Source organism: Zootoca vivipara, chromosome 11 (assembly GCF_963506605.1).
Source record: "Zootoca vivipara chromosome 11, rZooViv1.1, whole genome shotgun sequence".
NCBI lineage: Eukaryota > Metazoa > Chordata > Lepidosauria > Squamata > Lacertidae > Zootoca > Zootoca vivipara.
Window position 1 is genome coordinate 62,898,210 of NC_083286.1, and position 14,251 is coordinate 62,912,460.

At 54.2% G+C, this 14,251-nt stretch overlaps 2 protein-coding genes across 5 annotated transcripts in view; both read right to left on the bottom strand.

Annotated features, from left to right (window-relative positions):
* Positions 1-1,410: 1,410 nt before the first annotated feature.
* STOML2 (stomatin like 2) lies at positions 1,411-8,604 on the bottom strand. Of its 2 annotated transcripts, none has more exons than XM_060280412.1 (10): positions 8,508-8,604; positions 7,148-7,295; positions 5,830-5,929; positions 5,250-5,308; positions 4,828-4,929; positions 4,076-4,210; positions 3,534-3,678; positions 2,787-2,866; positions 2,371-2,499; positions 1,411-1,700 (listed from the first exon to the last, which is right to left on the bottom strand). In XM_060280412.1, the coding sequence occupies exons 2-10, from the start codon at positions 7,229-7,231 to the stop codon at positions 1,551-1,553; spliced, it is 984 nt and encodes a 327-aa protein (XP_060136395.1). In that variant the 5' UTR covers positions 7,232-7,295; positions 8,508-8,604; the 3' UTR covers positions 1,411-1,550. The 2 variants fall into 2 exon arrangements, with proteins under 2 accessions (XP_060136395.1, XP_034956759.1); XM_035100868.2 differs by having other exon boundaries at positions 1,412-1,700; positions 7,148-7,300.
* Positions 8,605-10,133: 1,529 nt separating this feature from the next.
* ATOSB (atos homolog B) overlaps positions 10,134-14,251 on the bottom strand; it is a 33,825-nt gene continuing 29,707 nt past the window's right edge. For all 3 annotated transcript variants that reach the window (XM_035100775.2, XM_035100776.2, XM_060280413.1), the window contains one exon: positions 10,134-13,308. In XM_035100775.2, coding sequence (XP_034956666.1) covers positions 13,155-13,308 — 154 coding nt within the window. In that variant the 3' untranslated portion in view covers positions 10,134-13,154. The remainder of the gene's footprint in view (positions 13,309-14,251) is intronic.

Consider the following 14,251-nt stretch of genomic DNA (forward strand, 5'->3'; position numbering starts at 1 on the left):
GAATTTTTCCAATCCTCTTTAAAGCCACCCAAGTTGGTGGCTATCACAGCCTCTTGTGGGAGGGAGTTCCACAGTTTAACTCTGCACTGCATGATGGACTTTCTTTTATGCCTCCTGCATCTTCCAACATTCAGCTCCCCTGAGTGACTCTCCCACTGGGCTCTACGAGAGGAAGGGGAAGACTTCTCCCTGCCCAAGTCCTCCATCCCTTGCGTAATTTCACACACTTCTGCCTGACTCACTCTATGTGGGAGAGTTAAAAAACAGGCACACCTTTTTAAGCTCTCCCACATTAAGGGGGCACTCCAGCCTCTCACTCGCCCTTTTCTGCACCTTTTGCAACTCTGCAGTATCTTCCCCCAGGTGGTTGTTGTGAGGATAAAAGGGGGAGAAGTCTGTGGGCCAATCTGAGCAACCGGGGGGGGGAGAGGTGAGATATAGATGCAGTAAACAAATAAACAGATAACAGCAGGTTTGTGTCATGTTGGTCCTCCTTGTTCATATCCCGGAAGCTGCTCTTTACCCAGGACCTGGGATCCCTCTGAGTGACCAGAGATCTTCTGCTTCTGCAGTGGGCAGTTTCGGACAAGCACAATTGCAGCAAGGATGTTTTGCCACCTGGAGCTCATCAAAGGTCCACCTTATTCTACCCATGTATTGACACTGGGTTCAACGATAGAGCTTGCATTTCACTTTTTTTCTTGATTGCTTTAGTGGCTGTTTGTGGTGTGGCGTTTTTAAATTTCCTAGTAGGATGGAAAGGTAGTGCAGGAGAGGGGCTCAGAGATACCGAAGTCAAAAGGATGTCCCAAGAACAGCAAAGTTATTGTGTCCCTGAACCTCTCCCTTCACCTCTGGCTGAGCCCGTTTTCCTTTTGTGATGGTGCATCGAGAGCCCCCAACACTCTCACTGGGTGTTTCTTGTCCACTCCAACCTTGAGCTCAAGGCTAGCTCACACCAACAGATATTCCACACCACAGCTAGAAAACCTGGGTGGGAACGGATGGCAGATCCTATAGCAGAGGGCACTCAGGATGTGTCTCACTGAAGAGAGAAAGGCACAGCAGGATTGCCACTGAGCAACAGGCCTCTTCCCCAAGCAGACCGAGCCCTGCCCGGATCTGGTCATGGTGCGATGAGGAGCTCCAGCTGCCATGCAGAGCTCGCCCCCGAGGCTGCACAGGAGATGGCAGAACGAGGGCAAGAGGTGGGGAGGGACGAAAGGGGCAGGCAGACGAACAGTAACCAAGAGCCTTTGTCCCAAAACCGCTGGGGTGGAGAGTGGACCTGCCCCCAGCCTCACGGCACCCCCAACCCTTCTTAGGCACAATGGGGCAGGGACAGTTTCCTGCCAAATTCCTCTACAGGTTCTTTGCTCCCTCCACAGGATTTTGGGCCAATGAGCCTAGGGCCTTCATCGTCAGTCCAAGAGCAGGACAAGGGGAGACGCTGGTTCCTGGCCATCTCCTTTTATTACATGATTAAATCCAAATTAGAAAATAATCCAAAGAGGGGAAGGACAAGAGTCCAAGGGGGGGGGGCTTCTCCGTTAGCTGGCGCTTGGCTGCTCCTGCTCAGTGTACTCTATGCTTGGGGGTGGAGGCGGAGGAGGGGCCTGGAGGGCGGGGGGAGCTGCAGCTTCCACGGAGGCCGCCTTGGTGGGCTGGGGTTTGCTCAGGGAGCCATAGATTCCCATTGCCTGGAGAGAGAGAAAAGGGAGGGAGGGAGGAAAGGTCACAGCCCCACAATATAGCACATGGCATGGATCACACAACACAGAAGTAGCTGGAAGGATCTGCCCTCACTCTGCCCAGCAACCCAGAGTTCAGGCTGTTTCGCATTCTGCAAGAGGACCTCACCCTACCAGGCCCCCCACGCCAACCCCCATGGGGGAACGGAGCCTAGGAGTGGATGGCAACACACGGGTTATGTCGGGGGTCAGATCCGAAGCAGCCTCAACTTGCAGGTCCAAAGTCAATTGTTGCTTTCCCGCACTGCAAGGCCCCTGCTCCACTAAACAGCCAGATCCTAGGCAGAGTTTGGGCTCCTGAAGGGCACCAGCTTCAATGGTGTGAGAAGCGCCCAGCTCTGATGGGATGCCTAATGGAGGCTCCTGGCCTGAGGTGAGGCTTCTCTCCACCAGGTACTTCCTGTCTGCCTACCTCCCCAACCCCTGGCCAACAAGGAAACTGCTGGATTCTTGTAACCTCAGAAGCCTAAGTAGCATCTGTATGCAAGCATCTTTTGCTCTTGCAAAGTTTGACCCAAATCTCCTTCCTTCTTGGACCTGCACCCCTGCAAGCTCCTGCCCTAAACTGGTGCCAGCAGGTCCCAAGGCGCCCGCCTGCCTCCAGGCACACCAAGCTCACCTGGCCAACCATGCTGGAGATGTCTCCCGTGCTGGAGGGCAGAAGAATGGTGTTGGACTCTTTTGCCAGCTTGGAGAAGGCAGCCACGTACTGCTCAGCCACAGAGAGAGATGCTGCACTGTTGCCATTCTGGGAGGGAGGGAGAAAAAGGAGAGGAAGCGAGATGGTACAAAGTTTGCTTTGCAAGCCAAGCACTTCCATCTCCTCTTGCCCAGACGAAAGACAAAAAGGAGGCGTTTGGCACATCACATCTCCTTCCTCCAAAGGAGCCCAGGGTGGCAACTTAGCCAGAGGTCGGCTGCTGCAAGGCCTTAGAAGAGCCACTCCAACCTGACGCCAAGTGCATGCTGGGAAACTCCCTCCCAAGGGGTCTCCCCAGGCAGGTGCTTCCCTTGAGGACCCCTCCCCCCAATCACCTGCTGTGCCAGAGCAGATGCCACGACTCGGATCGCTTCTGCTTTGGCTTGAGCCTTCACCAGAATGGCGCTGGCCTCCCCTGGGAAAGGAAGCAAAGGGTGTCAGGCAGGTTCAGGGGAGTCCCCAAGAACATGAACCCCCCCCCAAGTAAAAAATGGGCTCAGCTCACAGCACCAGCAGTGCGGTGACTTCCTTTCCCTTCCCCAATTACTCCAGACACCCCCTGGGCCCCAGATGCTCCCCCGGGTATAGGAGCTAGGAAGAAAATGAGGCAACCTGGGATGCCCCTCCCCAAACCACCTGGAAAGAAGCCCCGATTCCCAAGGGGTGGATGATATCCAAGCAGAAATAGGAGAAAAGGGCACCTCCTATGCGTCAGGGTTCTGCTGGACCAGGGGAAACAATGTCATCTTTGGTAGGTTCTAGATCTCAAGGTATCTAGATCTCAAGTCAGATATCCTCCTTCAGGGGTAAATTGCCAGGCCTGCTCCACATGACAGCTCCTTATTCCTTGGCTGAGACTCCTGGCTGTTTCCCACTGCACAATTATCTTTTGCACATGTCCGCCTGCTCATGTTTCACCTCCTGCCCCCTCATCCATTCATCCCACAAGCACCAGCACTAGAGGCTCCGGGTTATGGGGCAGAGGAGGAGGGACACAGCCAGTGACCTCGGCTGACAGCCTCAGAGGCCTCCCTGCCCTTCTCTGCAGAGGCCTTTAGCCAGGAGAGGCCTCCCGAGGTTACCGGAAGCCTGGTTGATCTGCTCCGCCTTCTCCCCCTCAGAGGCCAGGATCTGAGCTTGCTTCTTCCCCTCCGCCACATTGATGGCCGACTCCCGGGTCCCTTCTGACTCCAGCACGGTTGCCCGCTTGCGCCTCTCAGCCTCCACCTGGAAGGGAAAGCGCTGTTTGTGAGAGACCGGCCAGCCTCATGGAAGAAAAGCCGTGCGGCCCAAAAGAGACGAGGAGCCCCAAGGCGCACAGAGGGTGCGGGTGCAGAGCAGAGATCATCACTTCCAGGATCCTCCCTGGAAAATGGCTCCCACGTCATAGGTAAAAAAAGTCCTGCGTTCCAGACCCTGCGAGGATGGGACCCACGCCAGGAAGAGAGAAAAGCAGCTCTGGCATTCTGCTGAGCTGAGCTGAGAGGCACCGCCAGGACAGACCGCGGAATCACGTTTCCAGTCGCCAGCCAGGTAAGAGGAAGCAAGCTGGACCACGGACGGAGGAGGCAGAGGGAATGGCAGTCTGCCCCCACCCCACCCCCTGGCCTCGTGCCAGGCTGACCTGCATCTGCATGGACTCCTTGACGCGAGGAGGCACGTGGATGTCCTTGATCTCATAGCGCAGGCACCGGATGCCCCAGTAGTCTGAAGCCTGGTTGATGGCGTCCACGATGCTGGCGTTGAGGTTTTCACGCTCCTGAGTGGGGAAATGGGGTGCCAGTGAGGGGGACCCAGAGGGCCTTGAGCCTTAGGAAGAGCAAAGGAAGCTGCCTGCTTTGCCCCAGGCCAGCCACCGCCTGCTCTGACTGGCAGCAATGCCTCTCCGGAGTCCTGGGCAGGGAAGGGCCTTCCTCTCCACCCCGGACCCTTTTCAACGGGAGATGCTGGTGCCTGAACCCAGGACCTCCTGCAGGCAAAGTATGAGCTTAGCCTCCGAGCTGTGGATTCTTTCACAAGCCTGGCTGTTCTCCAGCCCTTGCTGCCTGGGTGCTCTCATCAGCCAGAGGACCTGGAGATTCCGCAAAGCAGGCGAGCACCCCAACTTCACCCAAGCCGTGGCACACGTGGCACACGGGGCACGCCTGAACCTCCTTGTATCATGCAGTATCCACACCCTGCAAGCTCTTTCTCTGCAGCTCCCCCAGAAACCCAGTCTTCCTCCTGCGCACCCCATGCCGCCGCCCCTCCTGTTATACAGCCCTGGTCTTCCACAGAGCTCCTGCCCGCCCCCTACCACCCTCCAGTGCCAGATGCACACCCCAGACCTCACTAGCCACCCCCACCCCCCGCTGCACCTCCCATCCCGTGGCTCACCCGAAAGACTTTATCGAGGGTGAGCTTGCCCAGCTCAGACCTCATGGTGGTCTGGGCAAGCTGGGTGACGGCGTATTCAGGGTCCTCCACTCCATAACTGGCCTAGAGGGGGGAAAGAAGGAGGCAAAGGGATGGAACAGGGAGGCAGCCCTGGCTGCCTGACACTCCCAGGGCCTGGGTATCAAGGGCCAAGGGAAAGGCCTCACCCCCCTCCTGGCCCCAGAAGATGGCAGAAAGCTCAGCAGCCATCCCCCCCCAGACCCTTCTTGCCCTCTCAGCTGCATACCCCCAAACATGCACAAGGATTACAAGAGCCGACAGGATGGGGTGGTGGTAGAATCCTTTTATGTGCCCCAGAAGGGCTCCTGGCTTGATTGGGTGACAGTCCGTTTCCAGCCCCTGCCTGCCATGGGAGGTAGTACCTTGTAGGGGTCCATGACTCGCAAGTAGAGGACGCCATCGATCTGGAGGGTGACATTATCTGCAAGGAAACAAGGAGCAATTTCATGAGAACAAGGCAGAGGGTCCACCGCCCGCGAGAAAGATACAGAGAAGGCCCAGCAGCAGGGAAACGAGTCAGCAAAGACATAGGCTCAAGCAAGTGCAGGTACTGTACAAGCAAGTTTTCCCAACCAAATAGCGAAGGTCCTTCCAACATAGAGAACAGAAAGTGAGGGAGAAAAGAAAACTGCATAAAGATCTAGGCCTCCCCTTGCTCGGAGAAGGGTTAAGAACCAGGCAAATGCTCTACAGACATCTGATCAATACTTTTTGAGGTAGACCAATTCAATTTGCAGAGGCCTTGGATGAACACGGACAGACAAAGCTCTCTGCTCACACATGTAACTATGCAAAGGGAAACTAAAGAACCTGGGTTTGCTGGCCTAGACAGAGATGGACCACCCCACAAATTACCCATTCCCTGACCCACTCCAGGGCCGGCCCCCAACTCATCCCTGCCTGGCCCTTCCACTCCTTTCCTCCCCAGCCAAATCTTCTCACCAAGGGAAACAGCCGACTGCTCTGGCACATTGATGACGATTTCCTTGAGGCTTTGCACGTAGCGGATGCGGTCGAGAAGCGGGATGAGGAAGTTCAGCCCCTGGCAAAAAGGGTTAGCAAAGGGGAAAGTGTTTCTCCATACAACTAGTTATTCCAGATTGCTGAATTACCTGAAAGCTGAGCTTACATTTCACACTGCTGTAAACCAGGGGGGTGCAGACCCTGTGGGCCTACACTTCTTGCCTGACTTGAGCTACCACCAATCCCTGGGGCCAGGCTCCTATGCCTCCCGTTTTAAAACAGCCTCACTGTTTGCCCGTTTGGTTCCCAGGATTAATTTAAGATGCTCACGCTGGAGTTTAAAGTCCTGAATGACATAGGTGCCAAATACCTGAAAGGTTGCCTCCATCCCTACCAGCCTTCTCAGGTGTTAAGTGCTGCAAAGGGACTTCTCATGGTAGTTCCATCACCCTCAAAAGTGCAACGAATGGTGACCTGGGAAGAGGCTTTCTCTGTGGCAGTCCCTCAGTTGTAGAATTCCCTCATCACAGTGCTGCATCTAAGATCTGTCATAGAACTTTTTCCACATGCCAAAGAAACCTCTTTATGTTACCTTTTGACACAATATTTTTGTGAGACACCCCTCTTCAGTTTTGTTTAGTTGATCCTGTGCTGCTTTTGCTTGGAATTGTTTTACTTGTTTACTTTCCCAAAAGATATCCAGTTATTCACATGGATGCAACTGATCAATCCCACGTACGTTTCCTGTTAAAAACCGCCCCTTTGAAGGTGCTATTTCGAGACTGAACTTCAGGGGGTATTTTTGACAGGAAAATAGCACTGGAGGGAAGGGTGAACTTCAGTACAAGACACTGTCCCTGGAACTGGCACTTGCTACTATTTCTTTTTAATGTCTGGGAGAAACCATCACATGGTAAACATGTAACCCTGTCGTCTAATCTAGTGTCAGCATTTGTTTGTCTTTAAAGGTGCTACAGGACCCTTTATTTCAGTTAACAATGACCTCAATCTCCGCTACCAGCCCAACCTGCACTTTCTACTTTCATCCAATGCCAGGCAACACACTCTGCTTCCGTTTTGCTTCCTTTCCCTCCTTCAGAAGAGGGACCTCCATTTTGGCACTCTTGTGGGTTTTTTGTCCATTTCTCTACATAGGAAATCCAAGGACACCCTAACTCTAAAAACCTGTAAGCCGGGCTGCAGTTTAAACCCAGCTGGCACCCCACTGGTTCCTTAAAAGTTGCCCTTTGCAGATCCACCCCACACCCCGATTGCTGAAAGCAGGACTGGTCCTTACTGGCTCCAGGATGCGATGGAACTTGCCCATCCGCTCCACCACCCAGGCTTCCTGCTGGGGCACAAAGAGGATCAACGTGTTCATAGGGAGATTGGAGGAACATCTCTGTGGCACTCTGGCCAGCCACACTGTGGGCACCGGCCGCCTGCTGCTCTGCAAAGACATTTGGAGGAAAAGTCTGAGAGTGTGCAGAGAGAAGACTCCACCAGCTGTTGGGGGGAAAACACCAAGGAGCACGCAGGCAAGTGAGCAGAGGTATGTGCATGGGCCCACCCCAAAGCTTCAGGCAAGTATTGGCACGAGTTGCCCCATTTTAGGACCCACCTTATTTTTTTTAGGGTTGCTTCAAATTGCTTTTAATACTGTGCTTTAATGCGGCAACCCACCCTGGGACCTTAAGGTGAAGGGTGGGTCATATTTCTGCATTTCTATCCCACCTTTTTCTCCAAGGGGCTCAGGGTGCCATATATGTGATTCTCCGCCTCCCCGTTTACTGCCCACTACAACCCTGTGTGGTAGGTTAGGCTGAGAGGAAGTGGCCGAGCCCCGAGGTCACCCCAGAGGTCTTAATGGCCGAGTGAGGGCGATGTGAACCTTTGCCAGGCCACAGTCCGGCACTAACTATTACATCAATTAGTAAGTCCGGCACTAACTATTACAACAAACAACAAAAAGTGGGTCTAGAAAAGCAACACCGCCCAGGACCCTTCCCCTAAGACTTACCACCTTCTTAGCCCCCTCCCCCCGCCCTGCCATTGCTCTATGCCTCCCTCAAGGAGAGCAAGGAGGCGCCCAGTTGCAGGAGGAATGAGGAACCTCCACCTTTGCCCCCTCTGGCTGCCCCACTCCCACCGGCTCCAGAGAAGGAGGCCTGCAGCCCCACTTGCCCCAGCCCACCCTCCCACCTGCAGCCTTTCCTAAACATCTCCTCCAACGCCTCTCCCGGGTGCTTTTATTTGAGACCCTTAGGATCCTTCAGCCCAACTCCAGTGAATAGACCAGGCTTCCTCAAATTCAAACAGATGTTTTGGGCCTACAACTCCCATGATCCCTAGCTAGCAGGACCAGTGGTCAGGGATGGTGGGAATTGTAGTCTCAAAACATCTGGAGGGCCGAGGTTGAGGAAGCCTGGAATAGATCCATGGAGATCCCTGAGGCGAAGAATATGTTTTCGAAACAGAGGCATAAAATGAAGGGAATGACCCCCCCCCTGGCTAGGGTTGCAGGGGCCCCTGGGGCCCCTCGATGGAGGGCAAGGTCTCTGCCCCGCAGAAGCAGCAGAGGCAGGAGCAGCGGTGCCCCCCTTTCCCAGGGGGCCCCCAACCCCTTTCCCCTCCCACCCCCTTCCCCCGTCGCCCACCTCCCGGAGGAGGAGCCCCCGCGCGACGGCGACCCCCCGCGCCGCCCGCAGCGCCAGCATCTCTCCCTCGCCGCGCTGCCTCGCCTGCCCCGCTCTGCGCACGCGCCGCCGCCGGAAGCCGGTCCGTCCCCGAAAGCCTTCCGCCCGGCCCGGGAGAGAGGAGCCACCAACGCGCAGCGCCGGCTCCCGTGCGACTCCGGCGGCACCTCGCGCGCGGGGGACGGGGCGACCTCGGCGCGGCCTCTGGCTCGTCCCTCCAGGAGAGAGGCAGCATCTTTGCGGGGGAAGTAGAAACGGGGCCAGGTGGTGCCCCGGCCTGCGCCGTCTCCGCCTCCGTCCCCCATCCGTCGCTCTCGCCCCGCACATGGCGGCGGCGGCGCCGCGCCTCCTGCGAACGGGAACCGGACGTTGATTCCCTCGCCGTGTCGGCCGCTACGGCTGCGCGGGGAGGAGAAAAGCCACGTGATCGAAGCAGTTCACTTGCGGAACTCCCTGCCACGGGAGGCCGGGCACTTTCACGGAGGAGGCGGGCGGTGGCTAGATTGTGGGGTCTCATATATGTTTCTTTATCCTGTTTTGTATAGGGCATGACTAACGCCGTCTTGCTTCTGTAGAAATTGCTTGCTGAAATAATCCTGTGTGCGTTTAAAACAGGATTAGGCAAACTCGGCCCTCCAGATGTTTTGGGACTACAACTCACATGCATCATCCCTGACCACTGGGCCTGTTAGCTAGGGATGATGGGAGTTGTAGTCCCAAAACATCTGGAGGGCCGAGTTTGCCTATGCCTGTTTTAAAAGGCGGCTGGTTTCTGTCTTGGCTCTTGCAAGTGAATCTGTCAATAGATTATGGCCCCCAACGCTGCTAACTGCTCTTTGAAGTAGCCTAGACTATGCTTTGTTTCCTGTGAAAGCCCATTAATCAGCCTAACTGTCGTTATCAGCTTTGTTCTAGCCAAGGAATGTAAAAGAGAAAAGGCCTCTGTTAGAATAGGCGTGAAGGCGTTTGTCTCCTGTGCCTAGAAAAGACTACCCAAGGTCTCCAAGTCAGGCTGATCTAATTACAGCCAGGGAGGGGGAAAGGGAGGGGGGAGACTTATAATGAAAGGGGGGGAATTCTCAGCAGGGCATTTCCATTCCTTTGTCTGGATGTGCTTGCCCTCTCTTTGCTCTGCTGAATCATAGCTGCCAAGTTATCCCTTTTTTAAAGGGATTTTCCATTATGCTGAATAGGCTTCCTCGCGAGAAAAGGGAAAACTTGGCAGCTATGTGCTGAATAAAGGTGTGTTCATTGGATCCCCATGTCTCGGTCTATTATTGATTCTCTGTCAAAGACAGCTCAGGTCCGAATAGGGGACCCAACAAGATCCCCAGGCCTGGCGCCGGAGCCCTCCAACAGTCGGAGTCCGACGGGGGACCCATCGGGGCTCCTCTTGACCCCCTCCCTCCTGCCTCGGCCGCCCTGCAGTGGGAGAAGACCACCTCCGGCAGACAAGCCCGACCCACTTGGCTCAACAGGCTCTGGAGGAACCAGTCCTTCCCATTCGGGTTCCGCAGATCCTTTTTTAAATGTCTCCCCCCCCCCCCGCCCGCCCTTGATGTTGTCCCCTGGTGTTTTACGAAGGGACATTATGCAAGTATTGTTTTATAAACGAACCTATTGCTGCATCAGTCTGCTGTACTGGGGGGTGTTCCACGAAGTTCGTTGCACACAAGACCTACTGAAATTCATGGACCCAAAAGTCACGTCCAGCGTTCAAAGGAGGTCTGCTATGGAGCAAAACTTAAGCGGAACATCACCTGTTGTGTAACACAGTGTGGGTGATGATTTTGAAACATGCTGCTTTGGTAGGATTTTGTCCTGAGGAGTATTTGCTGGAAATAAAATTACAGAATAGTATAGTTGGAAGGGACCCCAAAGATCCTCTAGTCCACCCCCCTGCAATGCAGGAATCGCAACTAAGGCATCCCTGACAGATAGCCATCCAACCTCTCCTTAGGAACTTCCAAGGAAGGAGAGGCCACCTTCCCTTAATGGTATGTCAAGGCCATTTGTAAACCGAATCTGCTATTGTTCATTTTTCTTAATTCAAAGACATTGCCCTGTATTGGGAAGTTGTTTGCGCATGTTTTATCATGCTTTTATACATGTTGGAAGCTGCCCAGAGTGGCTGGGGCAACCCAGCTAGATGGACAGGGCATAAATAAAAATATTATTATTATTATTATTATTATTATTATTATTATTATTATTATTATTATTATTTAAAATGTTGAACAACACGGAACCTCAGTGTCTCCCGTTAGAGTTTCCCATTAATTGTGGCAGAAGGGCGTTTTTAACCCATTTTACTCCAAGTGATTTGTGAGGGGGTATAATACACCATCTACAGAAAGCCAGGCTGAAGTCAAAGGAGGTTCCTACTGCTCCCTCAGACCTGCAAAGAAGGGATTTCTGCCAAGGGAAGAAAGAAAGTAGAGCCGTTCCTTTCTACGTGGTTTCAAACTACAAGAAAGAAGATTCCACCTAAACATTAGGAAGAACTTCCTGACAGTAAGAGCCGTTCGGCACTGGAATTTGCTGCCAAGGAGTGTGGTGGAGTCTCCTTCTTTGGAGGTCTTTAAGCAGAGGCTTGACAGGCATATGTCAAGAATGCTTTGATGGTGTTTCCTGCTTGGCAGGGGGTTGGACTGGATGGCCCTTGTGGTCTCTTCCAGCTCTATGATTCTATGAGTACAAGAGGGGAAATGCAGAGAGAGAGAGCGCTAGCTATGGCTAATAGCTAGGATAGCTAGATGGGCCTCCTTGGGCAGAGGCACTCTACCTCTGAATACCGGTTACAACCAAGCAGGGGAGGGTCCTTGGCTGCTTGTGAGGCTTCTCGGAAGAAGCAGGTGGTGGTTGATGATGAAGATTGACCAGTGCAGGAAACAGGAAGCCAAGATCCAGCAGGGCTGCGCTAAGGCTCCAACAGAAAAGGAGTGAAAGAGAAGCTTTCTCCTGGCGCAGGTGGGAAGAACTGCCCTACAAGATTCATCTTGGGCAAGTTCCATTCAGCTGCAACTGCTGGGATTACCGAGATGCAGGCTGCTGCCCAGGCTCCAGGCAGCTCTTTGGGGTCTTGTGAGAAGGGTCCTCTTGGCATTAAACGGAGGCCAGAGAGTATTGCAAGCACAAAATGAAGACACACTCCCATTTCCAAACACACATTTATAGAATTTTCTTTTTTTTTAAAGAGAGAGAGTAATTATCTGGTACAGTCCTTTCTATCTTTTTTTCTTCTTCAATATAAATATTTTCAAGTGTCTACAATGGTTGCCCCTCTCCTCTCCTCCTTTCTGCTTCATCTCGGGAGCAGGACATGGGAGGAGATGCAACTCAAACAAGGAAGGAACGGGGAGAAGGGGGCAGTTCGGAGGGGGAAGCAAAGTTGCCCCCTCCTCCTTCTGCTGCTCCTCCTCAAAGGCTGCAGTAGCCAGGCCAAAATCCTTCACAGAAGCAAGGCTTCCTTTCTTCTTTGCGAAATGGTGCAAATCGCCCCTGTGTCATGTGTCACCCCCCTCCCACCCCATTGGCAGGGGCCTCAAGGTGAATGCAAAGGCAGCATTTTTTACCACCACCCCCCCACTTCCAAAAAACCCCAATACAGGGAAACCGCCATGCAGGAGTCCCCAAACAACCTCAACTCGGCTCCTCTACACCCCACCCACCCATGGCAACGTCCTCGAGTTTGGCACCATTTACGTCTTCAACCTGAGGTGGGCATGGAATGGGGAGGGAAGGAGGGGGTCTCGGCTCATGGAGACACAGCAGCCAGCGACACTCCCTGAGCCGTTCAAGAAGTCTCCCTACCCTCCAAACACAGCTTCTCCCAAGACGCCCCTCCGGCATCCTGCCTCTTGGAAAACCCCACAGGCAGACCAGGCGTAGGGATGCCAGGAGCCGGTCCCTTTCGGGGTCTCCTGCCTGTGCCAAGCCCTCGGCCAGCTGGGCAAGATCCGAGGGCTGCCAAGTCTTGTGCACCTGGCAAAAGGCAGGGGAGAGCGGGGAGGGGGGAGGGGGCTGATGCCATAGAGAAAGGGCAGGGAACCTGGCACCCAGGAGGAAGGAATACCGGAACGCGAAACAAGCCCTGTGGGGTGCAAAGGACGGCTTGCTCTCTCCCCCCACCCCACAGCTGCTATTTGCAGGTAAAAATGCAAAGTGAAGGCCTCTGCCTGGATGGTCAAGGCTGCATCTTCAGTCTTCCTTCCCTTCCCCCCCCCAATGACCCTTTCAGTGCTTCGTACTTCCAACACACACACACACACACATTTGTCTCACCCTGCCCTCCACTCAGATGGGCCCAAATCTTAATGTCAGAGCCTTTGTCTCTCCCCACCCCACCCCATTTCAATGCCACCCTGCCCCTCCTTCATCCAGGCCCCACCCCACCCCCTGCCAAACCACACAGGGCACCGGAACTAGAGCCTGAGAAGCACTGCATTTGAGATCCAGGCTGGGCGCAGGCCTCTCTCTTGAGGCAGACAAAAAACTATGAGCCCAGTCCATCTTTCGCACTCAGGACCCTTCCTCTTCCTTCTCCATCTGCCAAAGCCCTGTTGGCTCCGGGTGGGGTTCTCCCCACGTCCGTCCGTCCGTCCTCCCTCAGGCTCGGGGGGAGTAGCAGGGGTTGCGCGGGAGTTCGGTGAAGGACTTCAGCTCGTAGGGGATCCCCGAATCAATCTCAATCGACTTGCGGGAAAAGAGCAGGCGGATGTTGTCGTGCAGGTAAATCTTCCCCGACTTGGAGCTGTGGAACCTGGGAAGCGGAGGAGGCACGTTTCAAAGATTAGGAATCCGGAGAGCCTGCAGCTGGATCAGGCCAGGGGCCCATCTAGTCCGGCATCACCAGATTCCTCAAGGAGAAAGCCATAAGCAGAATCTGATCACAAGAGCAACTCCTGGGATTTGCAGCAACTGGGATTCAGAAGCATGGCTGCCTCCAGCTGCGGAGGCAGAGCCAAGCCATCCTGGCCTGTAGGCATCCAAAGCCCTCTCCCCTATGAATCTGAAGGGGGGGGCAGTCTGCTTAGCTTGGGGAACAAAGGCACTATAGCCCAAGTGGGGTAAAACGTTGGCAGGGAGGGGAGGAGCTAATTTAGGAAGACGGCATTCGATCCACTCGAGTGGACCAGCTTTGATTGGGGGTGAGGGGGTGGGGAAGTGGCCTGGAGGAGAAGGGCCAGATCCAGCACTTAAAGGTGCTTGGGCCCAGCCTGGAGGGTGCGCTAAGCTTCGACCTGCTGGGGCAAACCTCCTGAAAAGGGAGGCAGAGGAGAGATCACTTGGCTCCCACACTAAGTATCCCTACACAAAAGACATGACAGAATGAGAGTCTCCAATGAGGCGACATGTGGGAATATTCAGGACGGATACAAGAAAGAATTTCTGTATGCACTGCAGAGTTAAACTGTGGAACTCCCTCCCACAGGAAGCAGCAGTGATGGCCACCAACTTGGATAGCCTTAAAAAGAGGATTGGAATGGCTACTTGCCATGATGACTACACTTCGTCTCGATGGCTGCAGGCAGTGATTCTTCTGAATTCCAGTTTCTGGAAACCGCAGTAAGGGTGGGATCCCTTGTGCTCTAATCCTGCTTGCCCTTTTCCCATTAGGGCACCTGGCTGGCCATTGTGAGAACAGGAGGCTGGGCTAGAGGAGTGGACCTGTCACTCTTCTTAAAGTGGCCATACATATTTGA

Coding starts and splice junctions, on each gene's coding strand:
- STOML2 (XM_035100868.2), bottom strand. CDS start 8,567: ATGCTGGCGCTGCGGGCGGCGCGGGGGGTCGCCGTCGCGCGGGGGCTC. Junction 5,309..5,829: donor GCAGTCGGCTGTTTCCCTTG/GTGAGAAGATTT, acceptor GTTTCCTTGCAG/ATAATGTCACCCTCCAGATC. Junction 3,679..4,075: donor AGGAGTCCATGCAGATGCAG/GTCAGCCTGGCA, acceptor TTTCCCTTCCAG/GTGGAGGCTGAGAGGCGCAA.